The 18,816-nt window shown below is 60.8% G+C and overlaps 1 protein-coding gene across 4 annotated transcripts in view; it reads left to right on the forward strand.

Annotated features, from left to right (window-relative positions):
• Positions 1–18,816, forward strand: part of ADAR (adenosine deaminase RNA specific) — a 36,773-nt gene that overhangs the window by 12,358 nt on the left and 5,599 nt on the right. For 2 of the 4 annotated variants that reach the window (XM_059146727.1, XM_059146726.1), the window contains exons 2-8: positions 7,465–8,864; positions 10,394–10,577; positions 10,905–11,053; positions 11,481–11,625; positions 11,724–11,914; positions 17,975–18,197; positions 18,374–18,545. In XM_059146727.1, the coding sequence (XP_059002710.1) occupies positions 8,176–8,864; positions 10,394–10,577; positions 10,905–11,053; positions 11,481–11,625; positions 11,724–11,914; positions 17,975–18,197; positions 18,374–18,545 (1,753 nt within the window). In that variant the 5' untranslated portion in view covers positions 7,465–8,175. Of the gene's footprint in view, positions 1–2,853; positions 2,974–7,464; positions 8,865–10,393; positions 10,578–10,904; positions 11,054–11,480; positions 11,626–11,723; positions 11,915–17,974; positions 18,198–18,373; positions 18,546–18,816 lie in introns of those variants that run through there. The other 2 variants (XM_059146724.1, XM_059146725.1) reach the window with 2 other exon arrangements.

Below are 18,816 nucleotides of genomic sequence, written 5' to 3' on the forward strand. Positions count from 1 at the left end.
AGACTAACGTTTATATTTAAAAGCAAAGATAACTGAGATTGGAAACTAAATAACGCATGCTTCCCGGTGCTTGGGGGCCCCTAGTGGCCCGGAACCGAGCTCGGCATCGCGGAGTGAGGGGCTGTTGTGCACACACGGTATCCTGGGTGGTAACCCTGGGGTAGGCAGTTGCTGGCCAGGAGCTCTAGGTATACGCACGCAGGGGAACTCAGCAAGTGGACCCTCCTGGGCCCTAGATGGGGGCGTTGCACGTTCACGGTGCCTTTATGCTCAGAGGAGGCACGGGAAAGTTCTGCACTGGCGAATTAACTGCAGAGGATTGCGGGCAGTTCATTCCCATTTTCTGATATTTTCTGCAAATGACATGTTACTTTGGGTTCATTTTTTTTTTTTAAGTGCTCCACATAGTTTGTTGAGTCCCTACATGAGAACAGGACAGAGAGTGACATCAGCACCTCACCACTGAGTGGGAGGCTGCAGGGTGGCGGTGGGGGGAGCCAGGTGCTGTCAGGGCAGAGGCTGGGAGCCCATGTCCTTACAGGCCCTCACTGACCCTCCGGAGTGCGTGTCCCCTTCTGCTGCAGCACTGCATCCCAAGTCAGGGCCAAAGGGACGCAGGTGGTGGTGGGGGCTGCGACTGAGGCTTTTCTAGACGAGCTTGTAGAAGGGCAGAGTCTGTGGGATTGTTTAGCCACAAGGCAGGAAAACAGACGTAAGACCTAACACGTTTCACTTACGTGGGAAGTAGAACCCAAGGAACAGACTGGAAGAACAGTAGGGAGAGCTTGTGGCGATTTCTAACCTTTTCAGGTGAAGTGTAGCACATCCTTGCACAAGTGTGCATAAAGCACAAGTGTGCAACGTAGTGGACTGTGGGAACGGTAGCCAGCACCCACGTTAATAACTAGAATGTCACCCACACCCGGAACATTCCTTCTAAGTCAGAGGCCCTCCTTCTTCCCTAGAGGTAGTCCCGTCCTGGCTTTGACGCAGTGCCTGCAACGGTCCCCGCTGGTTTGGGACTTCATGTACTGCGGACCAGAGAGGACGCGTGTGACCTCCTCCCGTGCCCACTGTCATGTTTCGGTAATTACCCGGTAATCGTTGCGTGTGGTAAAGCGCTGTCACGCCTGCTGCTGTAGAACATCCTGTCATCCCTTCTACAAGCCACCCTTCATCCGTTTTCCTTTTCACGGACTCTGGGATGCCTCCAGGCTGGGAGCTGTTAGGAATAAGGAACTGAGCTCCACGCACACGCAGCCACGTCCGGAGGTGGAATTGCTAAGAATTGCATGTGTATCGTCACACCTTCCTCCATAATGGTAAACCGGTTTCCTGTGGTGATCGGAGTGTTCTGCCGCCGCCGAGCTCCCACCTGGGCTGTCCCCATGGTCAAGGATGGTCAAAGTGCCTGTCTGGGGGATGGGCAGTAAGTCTCTGGGCTTCTGAACATTTCCCCCAGGCAGTGAGAAGTATTGAGTGCTGTTTTGTAGGTTTGTTGATCTTTTCAGTTTCTTCCTTGGACGTTCCTGTTCTTTCTACCCAGGGTCTGTTGGTCAGCTAGCCAACCCTGTGAAGGGCGCTGTCTGTGAGTTACACCTGTTCCTGCCTGGAGGAGAAGACTCTTCGGGGCAGATACATAAGCCAGTAATTCACAGCATTGCCACCATTCTCAGCCGCCTTTCCCCACCAGGGGGGCATTGTCCCCAGTGTTTTCCACCTTCTGCAGCGCTCACTAGGTGCTTTGGGAAGTTCTCTTTGGTGACGAGTCATTTTTGGAGGATGGGGGTAGGTGCTGAGTCATGGAGAAGCACAAAATTAGGAATGGCCAAGGGCACCCCCCCAGGCCAGAGTGGACTGAGGCTTCCCTGGAGGTGACATCTTGATCAAGCAGGGTTTGAAAGACTGTCTAATCAGGAGTGGAACAAGTGCGTTCCAGGCCAAGGAATAAATGTGCAAAGGCACAGCGGAGAAAGCGCACTGCACTGGAAACGTGTTATCGGGATGTCACACGCTGGAAAGGGGGGATGGTGGAGAGAAGCCCCTGCGGGAGCTCAGGCCGGGAAGGGCCACCTGGTGAATCTCACAGGCAGTGGGGAGGAAGGTGGGTAAAACACAGATGCGGTTCTCGCTGGGGACGGCTGGGGACGGCCTATCCCTGGGACTGATCTCTGGCACCAAGCAGAGCAACCGTGTAAGCCTCTCAGAAAAGCAGGTGCGTTTCCCTCTCGGAAGTCAAGAAGGAGTGAGCCGGGGGGGGGGGGGGGTGGCTGCAGAATGAGACCTGGGTTTAGAGCGCGGTTCAAGCCTCAGGTTCCACATCTGTCGTTTGGGAATCATGTCTACCTGGCGGAGCTGGGGCCATGGGGGAGGTGGTGCTTGGGAAGGGCTTAACCCCTGCCGGGAGGAGGAGCGGCCTGGACCCCGAGCGGTGTGGACCCCGAACTGAGCCCTGCCGTTGTCCGTTCTGGCTCGTTTCTCACACGCTGGCAATGTGCGTAAATGGTCCACCGTGGGGACTCGTCAACTGCAGAGACCTGCCCCCCGCCCCGCGACCGCCGGAGGCACCAGTGCTGGACCCAGAGGCAGAGGCCTGGGCCTCCGGCTGTTTCCGCGGGGCGGGGGCGCAGCGGCCCCTCGCGCTCCGGCGCAGGGCCCGGCCTGCACTTACGCCGCTTTCCGGCGGACGCGCTGTCGGGGCCCGCCCTGCGCGCGGGCATCGGAGCCGCCGGCGGCCGCTGCCAGCCCCGCCCCGCGCCCCGTCGAGGGAAGTCCTTCCGCAGAAACGAAAGCGAAATTGAAGCGGGGCCGTTTCCCCGCGGCCGCGCGCCTGTTTACCGCGCTCCGGGCGCCCGGCGTCTGCGCGGCGGGGGCGGAGCCGCCCGGGAAGGTCGCGCCTGGGGGCGGGGGCGGGGGCGGGGGCGGCCGGCACCGCCCAGGACATGCGTCGCGGGCGCCATGGACCCCAGGCAGGTAAGCCGGCCGGGCCGCGCGCCCCTGACCCCGCGTGCGCTGGGGCTTCGGTCGGAGACTCGGTGCGCGGGGCGGTTCCCGGAGGTCGCGTCCCGCCTGTTGACTCCGCGGAGCCGAGCCGCGCGGGGCCCGCGGCGCCGCGGGGGGAGGGCATGCGCCGGGGGGAGGGTCGGGGCGGCCCCTCGGTCTCTGCGGGGGCCCAGCGCTAGCGCTCCCGGGAAGCCGGCTTCACTTCCCCGTCCCCTCTCTGCTGCCTTCCCACTTCCTTAAGGCTTCTGGGAAGCGAAAATTAGCCTCTCTTACCTTTAGGAGCAGGTTTGCGTGCGGCACAGCTGTCCCCATTGTTGCCAGGACCTGGCAAAGCCCAGACGCCCTTCGGCGGACCGCCCCAGGCCAGAAACGGGAAGGGGCTCCTGATGCCCCCGCGGAACTCCCCAGTCACTAGGCCAGGCCGGGAGGCTGCGCTCAAAAGACTGCGTACTCCTGGGTCCCTTTCCTCGATACCATGGGAAGAGCAGTTCTGGGGGCCCGGGAAGCAGATGGAGTCCGCCCGAGCCTGGGTGTGGGGGAAGGAGCTGACTGCAGAGCGCGGGAGAACTTGTCCGGGAGATGGAAATGTTGTGTGTCCTCGTGGGTGGTAGTGACAGGGCTGTACGTCGTGCTTTGAGTCCTTACAGTCAAAACTCACAGAGTGTGGGGCGCCTGGGCTGCTCAGTTGGTTAAGCAACTGCCTTCGGCTCAGGGCATGATCCTGGCGGTCTGCGTCCAGTCCCACGTTGGGCTCCCTGCTCAGCGGGGATCTGCTTCTCCCTCTGCCTCTCCCCTTCTCATGCGCTCTCTCTCTCTCGCAAATAAATAAATAAAATCTTTTAAAAAGACAACCTCACAGAGTACGCAAAAAGGATAAACTTTATGTATGTAAGTTATACTTCCCTTCTCAAAAGTTACATATTTTTTTTTATTCTCCTCTTCCAAAGGATTGGGGGGCCCCTGGCCTGAAGAAAAAGCCTCACTTCACACTTACCAATATATCACTCAGTGGAACCCATATGGTACTGGGGGGGACGACTCAGCTCTGGATCCCAAGCGTAGGAGACTGGGTGAAAGTGAACAGGATGGGGCGTGGCCCTGAAGTGGCTTGGGATGTTGAGGGACTAGGAAGGGTCCCCACGGGCTGCTTCCCACGGGCTCCCTCTCACTCCCTTAAGTGGCTCTCCCTGGGGCTGTTCGCAAACCATGCTCTGGCTTCACTATTAGGAGACTTGTGGGTGAAGATAAAATTAATAATCTCCCTGCAGAGTTCCTTAACTATTCGAACAAATACACACCCATTCTTTCCTTCACACATGACTTTCCTTCCTTCCTGTCTCTGGGTTCGCACAGGTGCACGTAAGGGTGAGGCTTTTCCTTCTGTTTCCAGGACGAGCTTGGAGCCGACCTGTTCTTCAGCTTGCTTTTTTGTGGTGGTTAATTCAGCCTTGTGTCATTGCTAGATTTTCTCCAGGTGGATATGAATAGATTGTAACACATTGTTTAAAAAGAAAACAAACACACTGCTGTTTTGTGGCATGAGTGTGTCATAATCTGTGGAGTTCCTCTTCTCTAGACAGACACATGTTTTGCAGGTTTTAGGCAAGTAGCAGCAGTATACGTTTAGCTGGAAGCTGACTTTACCACTTTGCAAAGTAATTGTTCCACCAAGGTCCCTCCAACAGCTAGTGGGGAAATCCCTGAAGTCCCCATAATTCAGCGGGGAGCTGGGCACTCCCCTCTGTGCCCACATACACTTTGGTCCCTACCAGTGTAGTGGGGGCGGGGTAGAGGGTGGCAGGAGGAACCACGAAGAGACAGAGACTGCTTGTTGCCGCGGTCACTGATTCAGCAAATGTTGGTTCAGGATCAGCTTGAGGGCAGGTGCTGTCTTCGGTGCTGGGAGCACAGAGATAACTGAGACACTGTCCTCGCCTCCTGGGGTTCACTGTGAAGTAGACTCTGTCCCCCCCATTAGCACTTGATGGAGAATATCAGGAGTGAGTCCGTGAGCACCCTTTCTGGGACACTCCGTCTTGGTAATCGCCTCGTGATACACCGTGTGTAGGTGCCGGTCCAACAAACAAACACACACAACGGTGTGACCAGAGGTAAAGGAACGATATTGTAGGAGGTAAGAGGGAGGGGCTCGAGGAGAGGAAACACCGGTGGGCTGAGTCAGATGTCTCCAGAAGAAGGTGGCCTCTAAGGAGATCTCGAAGGAAAGGGTCAGACTTGTAATGGGGCCGTAGAGAAGCTGTCAGGCCCACTGGACTGGAATGTACGGGTACAAAGATCAAGGCTTTGTGGTGAGAAGTAATTAGAGGCCAGAGCTGGAAAAAGACAACGTGTATGAGAAACTCTGGGGTGGGGGTGGACAAGGTAGAGCTTAGCCACTGCCTAGACGACGCGGGAGGTGAGGGAGGAAGACAGGCGGCCGAGCTGGCTTGGGTCTCTGCCCTGCTTAACGGGGAGAACATCGCCGTCAGCAGTCCCGGGAGCAGCAGAACGGGCGGGGTTGAGGGAAGGGGTTCGTTTGGTTCAGAATATGTGCTCTTTGAGGTGGGGCAGGGTATCCAAGTGGACAGATCGTCTAGGCATTTGGAAGTTCAAGTCTTAGCTTTGCAAGGCAGTGGCTGGGGAAATAGAGGAAGAGGTCGGAGCACTGTTTCTTAGGGCGCTGATTTATGTTGGGGGGAGATGGAGTCGACCTGGGGGAGGAGGGTGAGGCCCTCCACACATGTCCCTTTCCTCCACACACAAGGGACATGGGGGCACAGAAGAAGAGAAGGCGGCGTGAGGGGCGTTTGTAAGGGAGAGCCTCTGTCCAGGGCGTGTTTGGGAACCTGAGTGAACCACCAAGCCGGGGAAACGGAATCCGAGTTCAGAGGAGGGCGTGTCCCGTGTCCTTCTCCAGCACCTTGGGGAAGCCTCCGTGCGGGAGTGGGGGCAGGGCCCGCGGGCAGAGGAGGGAGCTGGCCGTGAGACCCGGGCTGAGTGGAGGCGTGTGTAGGGTCAGAATGAGGACGGCTTGGGGGCTGCTGACCCACAGCCACAGCGGCCACTCGCGTAGGGGCTCCCCGGGAGTCCCAAGCGGAAGCAGGAGATGCACAGGGAAGTTGCCATCGGGAAAGAGCAGGACTCAGCAAACTCAGCCCACGGACCCCAGGGCTCACGTGTCGTCCCTGCTCTGGGCCACAGCTGCAGCCCCAGCCGGTCCTTTCCTGGGAGAGTTTCAGGCTTTGAGGAGTGGGTGTCGCCCGAGCTAACGGAACAGGGAGAATGAGCAAGGAGTGGACCCGCCACTCAGGCGGCCAGAGGAGGGAGGTGGTGGTGAGCGCTCGGGTCCCCAGGTCATGCCCGGGTGTGGGGGTGACGGCCACGGTTACTGAAGGTGGGCACAGCTGCCTGTGGTCGCTGGAGCTTTCAGGACCTTCAGTTGGAGGACGGGGGGTGGACAAGCATGAGATGTTGTTGCTAGAGGTCGCCCCCCCAGGTCCCTTAAATACCTCCTGCCCCTCTCCCCGCTCCAGTGAGCAGCTCCGGGGACAGGATGAGCTCTGCCCTGGGTGGGGGCAGGGGTCACAGGTGCACAGTGTTCTGGGAGGTGACAGGTCAGGGCAGCCCGTGTCCTGGGGACAGGATCCTGAAGGACGGGGCTGGAAACAGCTCTGGAGAGGGCAGTGCAGGGACTTGGGGGGTGACTCCAAGGTGTCTAAGACACCAGACACCTGTGGGAGGCTGGGCGTTGTGAGCAGAAGTGCCCGTGTCTCTTCCAAACCTGGCCACCACACTGGAACGTGAAGACGGTGTGTCCTTCCTTCCCTAAGGAAAGCATCCCCCCCCCCCCCGCCACCCACCCAAAACCAAATTCCGGGCTTCCCGGGGAGGCAGTGGCGAGCAGTAATAAACCTGTGAGGTTTGCACATGGGAAGGTGCGCCCCTCGTGGCCTTGGGGGGCTGAGCTCCAGGTCGCCCCATGCATGGGGGTTTGTTGTCCTGCCCAGGGCACGTCCTGGTCCAGGGCTCCCTGGGCATTTTGACGTCATCATTGTGTTTTTGTTTTTAAAACAAAATAACATTTATTTCTTTGTTTTTATCTTAAAAGGGTACTTACTTTGCAAAGTGGAAGGATTTGTTTCAGCCCCCAGAATCCTGCCGAGGCAGGAGAGTGTGCAAGGCTCACGGGAGAGGCCCAGCTGCCACGGCCACCTCGGGTGCCCCGACGGCTCCCCGTTCGGCCTCCCGCTCGCTTTGCTCTTTCGGGTGGCGGTCCCTAGGCAGTGCCGGCTGGGTCACACGCCTACCTGTCCCCGGCCTCTCCACCCCTTGGGAGGCAGGTGTGGCCCCCCAGGCAGAGAGAAGGGACAGGCTCGGGGCCAGGGCCTAGTTCACATTGTCTTCCCTCTTCTTACTCTGCAGGGGTGTTCACTGACCAGATCCTGCCCCCAGAGCCTGCAGGGGTGTTCACTGACCAGATCCTGCCCCCAGAGCCTCCGAGGCCATGAGCACAGCAGGCCCCGACAGCAGCAGCCAGGGCCTGGCTCGTCCCCGAATCTCTTCCGGCTCCAGCAAGTAGAGTTCCTCAAGGGGCTGCTCCCTGCAGCCCCCCTAACTGGAAAGCAGACGCCATCACTGCCACGGCTGGTCTCCGAACTCGGGCCGAGGTTTCCAGGACTGCCTGCCAGGAGCAGGGAGCTGGGGTCCTGGGGTGTCCCCGCAGGTGTGCCTCCCAGACATCAGGTGCTCCCGAGGGCGTGCCCGCGCCCCCCCCAGCGCGGCCGCGCTCTGCCGTGGCGAGGTGTGGATAGGCTGTCCTCGCGCCTCCAGGAGCTTGGTATCCGCCAGGGCCAGGACGAGAGAGTCTCGGAGCTCGTCCTGCAGCAGCTTGGGGAAGCGACGGCCGCCACGGCCCATGATCTGGCTGGGAGGCTTGGAGTCCCGAAGAAGGAAGTCAATCGAGTTCTGTATTCTCTGGAGAAGAAGGGTCAGCTGTGTCGGGAGGCGGGAACACCCCCTCTGTGGAGAGTCGCCGCTCAGGCCGGGAGCCGGCACAGCCCGGTAGCCAGCGCCCACGGCCGCAGCTGGGACGTGTCCACCTTGAACCCCGGTTTGGAAGCTGAAGCCGGAAGCTCCGAGCCTGGCTTGGAAGGTCCTCCCGAGCCTCTGGACATGGCCGAGATCAGGGAGAAGGTCTGTGACTTCCTGTTCAACGTGTGTGGCGCCTCTGCCCTGAATGTGGCAAAGAACATCGGCCTCAGCAGGGCGCGGGACGTCAACGCCGTGCTCGTCGACCTGGAGCGGCAGGGCGACGTGTACCGGCTGGGCGCCACGCCCCCCGTGTGGCACCTGACCGACAAGAAGCGGGAGCGCGTCCAGATGAAGAGAAACGCGGCCGCCGTCCCCGATACCACAGGCGACGCGGCACCCCCCTCCCATCCCCCGGCCGCACCGGACGCCTCCGAGAGTGTCGCAGCCGCCGCGGTGCGGAACGGGCAGGAGCCGGTCCTGAAGCTGGAGAGCAGGCAGGAGGCGGCGCCGGAGCCGGTGAGGCCGAAGCCGCCGGCGCACGACAACGGCCCCACGAGGACAGGCTACGTGGACTTCGAGAACGGCCAGTGGGCCACGGACGACATCCCGGACGACCTGAACAGCATCCGCGCCGCGCCGGGCGAGTTCCGCGCCATCATGGAGATGCCCTCCTTCTACAGCCACGGCTGGCCGCGGTGCTCCCCCTACAAGAAGCTGACCGAGTGTCAGCTGAAGAACCCCATCAGCGGGCTGCTCGAGTACGCCCAGTTCGCCAGCCAGACCTGCGAGTTCAACCTGCTGGAGCAGAGCGGGCCACCACACGAGCCTCGGTGAGAGACCACCGCCAGCCGCACCCACACCCCTGCCAGGCAGCCTCTCCCCTCGCGGGGCCCCTGCCTCTTCCCTCGGTCTCTCTGTCTTGCGGGGAGCCAGGGGGTGGCTGACCCTCGGGCTGGAAGCAGCTTCCTCGAACTAGCTTCCGTGACTCAGTGTCCTGCCTCCGAGGGCTGGAGGTGGTGGAGCCTGGACCCCACATCCATGCCGGGGTCCCTCCCTCCCTTCCCTAAGCTGAGTTCCCAGGACAGGCACAGAACAGGTGGGGTGGCCCGGGGCGCGCACACGGGAAGCAGGAGCAGGTCCCCGTGTGGCTCAGCTCCCCTGGGGACCAGGTCGTGTGAGCATCCACAGCTGCCCGCCTGTCCAAGGTGGGAGTTACGTGCCTCCTGACCTGTGCTGTCAGAAGGTTCCTTGCTCCACCAGCCAGCCAGGCCCCACACCGTAGGCCCCTGCAGGCTGCTGGACAGACTGGGGGAGACGGGGGGCCGGGGGGCTGCCCAGATGGGGCTGCTGAAGGCCAGAGGACGCCTGCTGCCCCTGAGCGGGCCACTGGGGGCAGGAGAGAGTCCCCTTGCCCTCTAGGTTAGTGGGCTGGTGTCCAAGCACGTGGCTTCCCCACGGTGACCCTTGCTCCTTCTGTCCATCATCTTCACTTCATGACAGAGACGGCCGGCAGGAGCGCAGTCTAGATGGGGGGGGTGTGTCCGAAAGCCGGCAGGGCCAAGACTGCTCTGTGTCTGGGACGGAGGCCAGGAGGGCGTCATGCCTTGTTTTCCCTCCACTCCCCACCCCTAGGACTGCGGGAGAGCAGTAGGTTTTGTGGTCAACCTTTTTTTGGATTCCAGCTATAAGAAACGTTGGTGCAACGTACAAATATTTCAGAATACCTAAGAAGTAAGAAATTTGACCCATTTTTTTCAAAGAAATTGCAGGTTGAGCAAATACCCGAATAGATTTGAAAACTTGAGCACAGGAGGTCCAGGTTAAGTCCAGAGGCCCAGAACCAAGGCTTTTTGGTCTTCTCTGTGACCAGGGGCTCTGGACAGATGGGCCCTAGGTGACTCAGACCCAACCGTAGGGCTCAGTCTCCAGGGAGTGGGGGCAGGGGCAGACCGGGGCCAGCCGGTGCCGTGAGTATGACGCCGGGCGGGCTCGGAGCTCTGTGCGTGTGAGGCCGTGCAGAAGGAGCTTTGCTGTCTGCAGGAGCCGCCCCGGCGGCAGCCGGTGGACCCGCCGCTCTAGAACAAAGGCTGCTGGTCGCTGCAGTGGTGGCTTTGGCTCACGTTTTCTGTGCGTGCTCTCTCTTAACTCGTTGCTGAGAGATGGCGGGTCTCCCCGGAGCTGTGTTTGCTCTGATGAGCTCTGAGAGGAGTCCCTGGCTGCCGTGTTTCCAGAAGGTCGGGGCTGAGGCTCCAAAGGGACAGGAGCCCCCGTGCGTAGCAGGAGGCCCCAGGGTGCAGGGCCCCGCGGGGAGGGCGGCAGGGACAACCAGCCCGCACTCACTCATCTCCTCACGTTCAAGATTTAAATTCCAAGTCATCATTGGTGGCCGAGAATTCCCCCCGGCGGAAGCCGGCAGCAAGAAGGTGGCCAAGCAGGATGCGGCCCTCAAAGCCATGACCATCCTGCTCGAGGAAGCAAAAGCCAAGGACGGGGGACGACCAGAAGAGCCCTACGACGGCTCCACAGAGAAGGGGTCAGAGAAGGTAGGCATCTTGCCTTCTGGGGGCCCCGTGCTCTGCCCCTGCCTTGGCCCCACACCCCCGCCCCACGCCCAGCGCCCCTGCTTGCCCGCCTCCCAGTCACAGACCGCCAGACTGGAACGCAGCCTCAGACAGCCCGAGTCCAGGCTCCGTCGCTGGCAGATGAGACGCGGGATGCAGGACGGCTTAGTGACGCGACCTTTGCTGCCACCTCCCTCAGCCCTCTCCCTCTGAGCCGTCAGCCCCTCGTGTGGGGTTGACCCCCTCACCGGTCTCCCCGCCGGGACGCAGCGGCCATGGTTTCTCAGCCGTTTCTCTCGTTTTCTCCAGTCGGCAGAGTCCCAGCCCAGCACCCCTTCCGCCGCAGCCTTGTTTTCGGGGAAGAACCCGGTCACCACCTTGCTGGAGTGTGTGCACAAGCTGGGGACCTCCTGCGAGTTCCGCCTCCTGTCCAGAGAAGGCCCCGCCCACGACCCCAAGTACATCTCTCGCGTCGGGCATCTCTGCCGGGCTTTCCCGGAGAGCCATAACGCCCTCCTCGCCTTCCGAGGGGCAGCCGGTTGTCCCGCTGAGCCGTCAGGTCTTCCCCAAGGGAAGCGGGGGAGCCGCGCGGTGTGCTCACCGCCATGCCGCACACAGCCTGGGATTAGGAACTCAGGGTGACGCGGGAACCAAGCGCTAGGGAGCCGCTTGGCCTGGCGGTAGCTGGTGGTGGGTCTGCAGACATGGGTGTCCCCGGGGCTCTGCACACTCTGCATCCCGGAGGATGGCTCCCGGAGGAGGCCCCAGGGCCCTGACACGTAGGGCCGCATGGGCCGAGGTGCGGAGAGGCCGTACCAGCTCAGAGAGGCCCGTCCGCAGAGGCGAGGGGTGCCGCTCTGACCCAGCTCCTCTGTGTCCTGCCAGGTTCCAGTACTGCGTGGCCATGGGAGCCCACACCTTCCCCACCGTGAGTGCCCCCAGCAAGAAGGTGGCCAAGCAGATGGCAGCCGAGGAAGCCATGAAGGCTCTGCACGGAGAGGCCACCAGCTCAATACCTCTGGACACCCAGGTGGGCCATCGTGGCGACCCCGGGACCCCACACTGCCCCGGCACCCCCTAGCCGCCCCCATGCTCACAGTTCCTCCTTGTGCACTGACCCCCCTTCAGCCCGGGGACACGAGCACAGAGCCCTTCGATAACCTGCAGTCCGGGCTGCCCAGCAAGGTCCGGAGGATCGGTGAGCTCGTCCGGTACCTGAACACCAACCCCGTGGGTGGCCTGCTGGAGTACGCCCGCTCCCACGGCTTCGCAGCCGAGTTCAAGCTGGTCGACCAGTCCGGCCCTCCGCACGAGCCCAAGTGAGTGTCTCGGCCCCGCATGGCCGCGCGCCCAGAGGGGAGAGGACAGGCTGCCCCCAGGGCCACAGGGGCAGGCTGGCCTGAAGATCCCCATGGCTGACTAGAGAGTACAGTCACTCCTACAGCAGGTGTGCTCCGTTTTGATTATTTTTGATTAATATTTTTAAAGGTTTTATTTATTTGACAGAAAGAGATCACAAGTAGGCAGAGAGACAGACTGAGTGGGAAGCAGGCTCCCTGCCGAGCAGAGATCCCGATGCGGGGCTCGATCCCAGGACCCTGAGATCGTGACCTGAGCTGAAGGCTCAGCATTTAATTTCATTTTTAAAGGAATACATACGGGTGTAGAAAATCATTCAGGCTCCTTGAGAAAGTATGCAGGGAAAGTCTCCTCAGGCTGGTAGCTTCCTTCCCCACAGTTACACATGACCAGCTTCTTTAGGACTTCTAGAAATTTACACGCATATATTACCTTTTCATTTTGTTTTTTAATCAAAAGTAAGTATAAATCCTATCCTCGTGCATCCGACTCCCCTACTGACCAGCGTGTCTTACACGGTGTCCCATGTCTCGGACGCACACACCCATCACAGTCCTTCTGTAGCTGCATATTTCTGGACATTTTCTAGATTTTTTTTTTTTTTTTTTTTTTTTTTTTTTAATATAAGCTCAGCACCAGGGGGCTTGTCACAAGCCCAAGACCGAGAGTCGCCGTGGCCCCGGCTGGCCGGGCAGCCCCGCAGCTGCGTATCCCGCAGCACAGGTGCTTCCGGGCTTACGGCTGTTTCATCGAGCAGGAGACACAAAGGTCTCTCCTGAAGCAGACGCCCGTACCCGTCACCTGGGCTGGGAAAGAGGATGTTGCTGTTGCCGGCGCAGGCCTCACTTTGTGCGGGTGCGGAGCGGTCCTGCTGCCGGAGGCGGTCTTCGTGCTCTGCCTGCTCGCGAGGGTGGTTCTGGGCCTGAACAGTTTTCGAGGGGTTCGCTCTTTGTGTAGGTCATACGTGCCTTAAAATTCAATGCAAGAATCTTGTCCCCCACACCTCGCGCCCGGACACACCCCCCCGTGTCCTTCCAGACCGTCCTCCCCTAAACGCGAGCCGGGCCGGCGGGGAGCCCCTTCGTCGCAGACACGCGTGTGCCCTGAGCGCTGTGGGCTGTTCATGCGTAACGGGCGACCTCGGTGAGGTGTCTGGGTCCCGCTCTGTTCTCTGTGTGAAGGTGCCCCGTGGATCCCCAGTGCACTGACCTGGGCTGTCCACCAGCCCCTTGTGACCGGTGTGTGGTGACCGGTGTGTGGGTCACTTCCACACGCTCTGACACCCATGAATGACGTCCCCATGGGCGTCTAAAATTTCGGTAGACGTTGCCAAACTTCCCCGCAGCGAGACTAGAGCGGTGGATGCTTCCATTGGCTGGGAAATGGCTCGCCCGTCATGCCCAGTGCGGAGGCAGGTACCCCCTGCAGTCCAGAAGGACACAGCTCGTTTGGGATTCCCTGCCCGGCCGGCGCTGGGTGCAGTCTTCACTTCTTGCCTTTCTTCGTAAAGGTAAAAATCCTCTTCAAATGTTTGCTTGGTGGAAGTGGGTACTCACGTAGGTCTTCAGTAATGGGGGAGTGGCGTAACGTGAACTTTGGAAACGGGACATCTGAACCAAATTTTTACCTTTGCTGTTCTAAAACGTGAGAAATGGGGTCTTGGTGCCGTGCAAAGATTAGTCTGTGTCAAGATGTTATTATTTACCAAATAATAATAAGGGCAAAGCTCAGAGTCCTCTCCAGAGATTCCAGAAAGGTTTTTAATAAAATCCAACGTCCGTTAAGATTAAAAAGCCAAGCCGTTAATAAGTAGGCATGACCGCGTACCTCCTTCAGAGCGGGGTCACAACGTAGCTCTGAAGTCAGCCGCCAGGCGTCCACTCCGCGTTGAACAGGGAGCTGTTTACGGCAAGGTCAGGACACGGGGGTGCCCGGGTCCCCGTCCTCTTGGCACGCCGGTTCCGCCAGCCCGTGGAGGACAGAGAAGGCGAGAGGACGCTGCCGTCCGGCGCAGACCGGGCTCGTGCCCCTGAGCGCCCGCGAGTGGCGGGCGGGCACACCCGGGCAGGGGAGGCGGGAGAGCAGGGACTTGGGAAACCAGGGCAGACGCGTGCGGAGGAAGCGATTCGCGGACGCCGGGGAGGAGAGGAGCCTGTCGGCAGCAGCGGCTGAGCAGGTGGAAGATGCGCACACTCCGGGCAGGAAACGCCGGCTCCGGGGCCCTGTGATGAGGTAGAAAACCCGGGTTCATGACTGCGGCTGGGCCCAGACGAGTGGTTACGTTTCACGTGATCCTACTGGGGACGGGGTGGAACTGACTTCTTGGAGACCCGCAAGGCCTGATTCCCGGGTTCATACGAGAGTCTGTGTGGGGCACTTGGGTGGCCCAGTGGGTGAAGCATCTGCCTTCAGCTCAGGTTCAGGATCCGAGGGTCCCAGGTCCCCTGCTCAGCGGAGTCTGCTTCTCCGTCTCCCTCTGCTGCTCCCCCTGCTTGTACACGCTCTTTCTGACGAATAACTGAAGTGTTCGAAAAGGGAAAAGAAAAAAAAAAAAAGAAAAATCTAGAATAGCCAGAAAGTTCTGAAGGACCTGCACGGCCCGTGGCCCGGGCCGGCTCTCACGGCAGACACGGGGGGAGGGGGCTGCCCACCGCGTCTCAGCAGGACATCGCTGGTTCGGTGTTCTGGGTTTGAGCCCCGTGTTGGGTGTAGAGATTGCTTAAAAATAAAATCTTAAAAATATATACATAAATCATAACATCACAGGTAAAAGTGGGGATTTTCACTTGAGAACGTTGGAATGGCAAAGCCTTTCCGTGAAAGAAAGTCCGGAAGACAGGTGTGGGTGTCAGGAGAATCGGGGTCTTAAAGGCCGTCTGAGACTGAAACACGGGGGTCTGATTTCTTCACAAGGAAGGGCTCTTCCGCGGAGAGGCGCGGGAGCGAAGTGCACACGTGCTCAGTGTGCTCGTGCGTCCGTGAGGGGTCCTCCGAGCGTCACAGCGGGGAGTGGAGAGCAGCGCTTTCAGGGCGGGGGGCGCCCCCGGGAACCCTCCCGCACCGTGCACGGCAGCTCTGCTGTTTCAACGGACACCCCGAGCTGGTCTGCGGACTGGTGAATCGTGGGGCGCGCCCATCCCGGCACCGCGCACGGTGTGTGCCCACGGGCCGTGGAACTCCCGTGGGCACAGCGGGGGCTCAGGGAGGGCTGGGAGGCAGGCACGGGACCCGCTCTGCGAGAATGGAAAACTGGGCCAGTGTTTGCTTCTGGAGATGAGGGACGCTTCCTCCCCTTCCATACTTAACGCCGGGAACGATTACTTCTGCAGTAACCCAGTGCTCAGTTTCTTGGTTTTTTTGTAAATATTTACTTGACAGACAGAGATCACAAGTAGGCAGAGAGGCAGGCAGAGAGAGAGGAGGAAGCAGGCTCCCCACTGAGCAGAGAGCCCGATGTGGGGCTCGATCCCAGGACCCTGAGATCACGACCTGAGCCGAAGGCAGAGGCTTTAACCCACTGAGCACCCCAGGTGCCCCCAGGTGGTTACAGGAGGGGAGCTGGCGACACAGTGTCTTACTTTGGATTTGTCTCCTTAGTAAGTGATGTTGATTCATTTCTTCGCGTTCCTGTTATCTGTGTTTCTTGGATATGAACCACCTGTTCGTGTCCTTGTCTGTCTTTTGGCTCTGACTTCCTCCCAGGAGAGCGTGAGCCCGGTAAGAAGGACTCGAGCACACTGGCCCAGGGCACCCGGAGGGCCTCCTGGCCTGTGACGGGCACGCGGGCTCGCAGGGCCTGCCCTTGGTGCCTAGTGACCGTCCCGTGTCCCCAGCCTCGCCCTCACCCCTTCCTTCCGTCTGGCTCTCCCACTTGCGTGAAACTCTCCCTCGGACTTCCGGGACTCACGCAGGATTTAAGAACTTAACAGGAGTGAGGGGCGGGCGTGAAGACCCCCGGGGCTGCGGGCAGGGTCCGCCGTAATGGCTCTGCGACAGCAGAGTACTGCTTCCCTCCGTCTGCCCTTCTCAGTGACCATATGTCAGCATCTCACTGCCGGAAGGCCCCAGCCGTGGGAGCCGAGACCTCCACAGGACCCCGGGCTCCCCTCCAGCTTCCTGTTGCTTCGACTGGGCTGGACTCCGACCCTCCTGAAGGAGAGCTCTTGGGTTTCATCTCTTACGCTCTTTTCCTCTGATCCTTCCCGTTCCCGTGGGCGACCTCCCTGTCCCCCCCAGTAGCTCACACTAGTGGCCAGCGGTGGGTCCTCACGTCCGGCCCCTGCACCTCCCTCGAGGAGACCAGTCTCGGGCTCTGAGGCGTCCTGCTTTCCAGCCTGCAGCGGCCTCCCCTCTCCACTACACTCCCTCCTTTGTTCGTTCGTCCAGAGAATGTTTTTGGTCTCCGTTCTGTTTGGAGAGGGGCCAGATGGAACCAGTGATCCCTAGAGACACGTAGGGTTTCCCGTCTCGTGTGTGTTCGAAGGAGCTCGAGGTGCACAGGGGGTTGCAAGTCTGCTTGGCGTGGCCTGACGTCCTACGGACGGGTGCCGCGCCGCGGCCTGGGGACAGTTCAGAGAAAGCCGGAGTGTGGGCAGGGCCTGGTTCAGCGCAGGCCCGCGGTGGGAGAGGAGTGAACCTGCCAGGGCAGGAGGCCTGGCCCGTTCACACTGGCCACAGAAGGCCCCTAGGGACGGTCTCTTGCTCCCTGCCGCCCTCGGCCGCCCTCGGCCCCCCTCCCCGCGTTTTCCCTGCTGGTTTGTCCTGACTTGTCTGTCCGCTCTTCAGACCCCTTCCTTCTTATTCAGGCGAGACCCTCTTCTTACTCCCAGCCGACGCCATCTGCGGCGCTTCGTTGAGGAAGGGGCGGCGGCGCCAGGAGAGACGCTTTCTCTTCCCGTCGCCTCACGGGCCTGCCTGCACCTGCTGTGCTGCGCAGGTGTCCCCACCCCCCCGCCCCTGCCCCTCACCTCTGCACCTCCTCTCGTTTGCAGGGTCTTGGGTTCCTTAACTCGGTGTCCTCAGCGTGCCAGGAAAAGGCAAACCACAGGCCTCCTACGGTTACTAGGCATAGGGAGCGCAGCTGGTGGGGGTCCCGGCGTCCAACCCCCAGCCTGACCCCAGCCCGCGCCATGTTGGGTCCCCACGGACAGTGGCCGGCCGTTTGCCGTGTCCACAGCAGTTTGCTCACGGGATTGTGGAAGCCGGTGTTGGGCCGTCTCTCCAGCGGCGTCTGCTCACGGCATGTCTTTGGGCTCATTTCGGTGATTCTCACAATATCTAAAATTCTCCGTATTTAGGCATCTTTTGAGCAGTGAAGTGCTTTTTAATTAGGGGACGCGTGTTGTTTAGATCTAAGGCCGTTGCGCACCTGAGAGGCTCCGTAGAGCGTAACCCTAACTTCTGCTGCTCTGGAAAACCAGGAAGTCGGTTTTATCTCACTCGACTGCAATACTGGCTTTACTGTGCTGGACCGGGACCCAGCCCACGACGGCCCCGCAGGGAGCCCGTGTATGTGTGTGGTGTGTGTGTGTACAGAACTCATGTTCTTTTCAAACGCGTGGAACAGACGTGAGATGCTCCTGAGTCTCGGGCAGGACCCCACTGCCTTCCGGCATCTCTCACGCCACGTCCCCTCCCCGTGGGCCTTCCATCACCCCGCCCCCCGCCCGCGCCCAGCTACTGGCTGGCATGAGGGACATCGTAGCTCAGGAGCCCGGCCCCGAGCTGCTGTGGACCGGGGCACCTCGTCGGGGCTCAGTGGCCCAGTGTGTCCCTCGGTTCTGGGGCCCCTCCGATCTCCGGCAAGGGGCTCAGGACGCCCGCACGAAGCATCGTGTCTCAGCACGTCTCCCGCTGAGCAGAGTCAGGTTAGAGGTGAGCGTGCGGCGGGAGCAGACAGGTGGCATCTGTCTCTGCAGAGGCCCCCGCGCGAGTCCCAGGGCCCAGGTCGGGGAAGGGCTACCTGGCGGACGGCCGTCCGGTCGGGCGCTCATCTTCATCCCCTGCTTCTCCTCCCAAAGGTTCGTTTACCAGGCGAAAGTTGGGGGTCGCTGGTTCCCAGCCGTCTGCGCGCACAGCAAGAAGCAGGGCAAGCAGGAAGCGGCAGATGCGGCCCTGCGCGTCCTGATTGGGGAGAGCGAGAAGGCCGAGCGCATGGGTTTCACAGAGGTAACCCCAGTGACAGGGGCCGGTCTCAGAAGAACTATGCTCCTCTCCAGGTCCCCAGAAGCACAGCCAAAGACAGTTAAGACGTCGACTCTTGGTGCTCTCTCTTTGTGGGGTCCTGCTGACTCCTCTCTGGGTGGACTTGGTGCTTAACTCGCCGTCCTGGGCCGTAGTCGGGGGCTGTGGCGGGGGCCCCGGCGGCACGCGGAGCCAGGCCCGCGCGCGAGAGCCCTGACGCAGCCTTGTGCCCGCAGCTCCCGCTCAGCGGCAGCACCTTCCACGACCAGATCGCCATGCTGAGCCACCGCTGCTTCAACGCGCTCACCAACAGCTTCCAGCCCTCGCTGCTCGGCCGCAAGATCCTGGCCGCCGTCATCATGAAGAAGGCCTCCGACGACCTGGGGGTGGTGGTCAGCCTGGGCACAGGTCAGGGAGGCTCGCGGCCTAGGCCCGGTGGGGGGGCGGGGGCGGGCTTGAGGCTCCATCCATAGCCCCCCACAGACCGCCTCTGCACCCCCCACCCCGGGGCATCTAGGCCCCGGCCGTGATCTCAGGTCCCAGTCTCTGGGCGGTGGGATCCAGCCCCTGAGAGGTGGGCTTGGGCTCCACGTCAGCGGGAGGGAAGTCCCCTGTCCCTCCCCTGTCCCTCCCCTGCCCCACCCCTGCCCAGACCCTACTTGCGCTCCCTCTCTCTCTC

Source organism: Mustela lutreola, chromosome 14, assembly GCF_030435805.1.
Source record: "Mustela lutreola isolate mMusLut2 chromosome 14, mMusLut2.pri, whole genome shotgun sequence".
NCBI lineage: Eukaryota > Metazoa > Chordata > Mammalia > Carnivora > Mustelidae > Mustela > Mustela lutreola.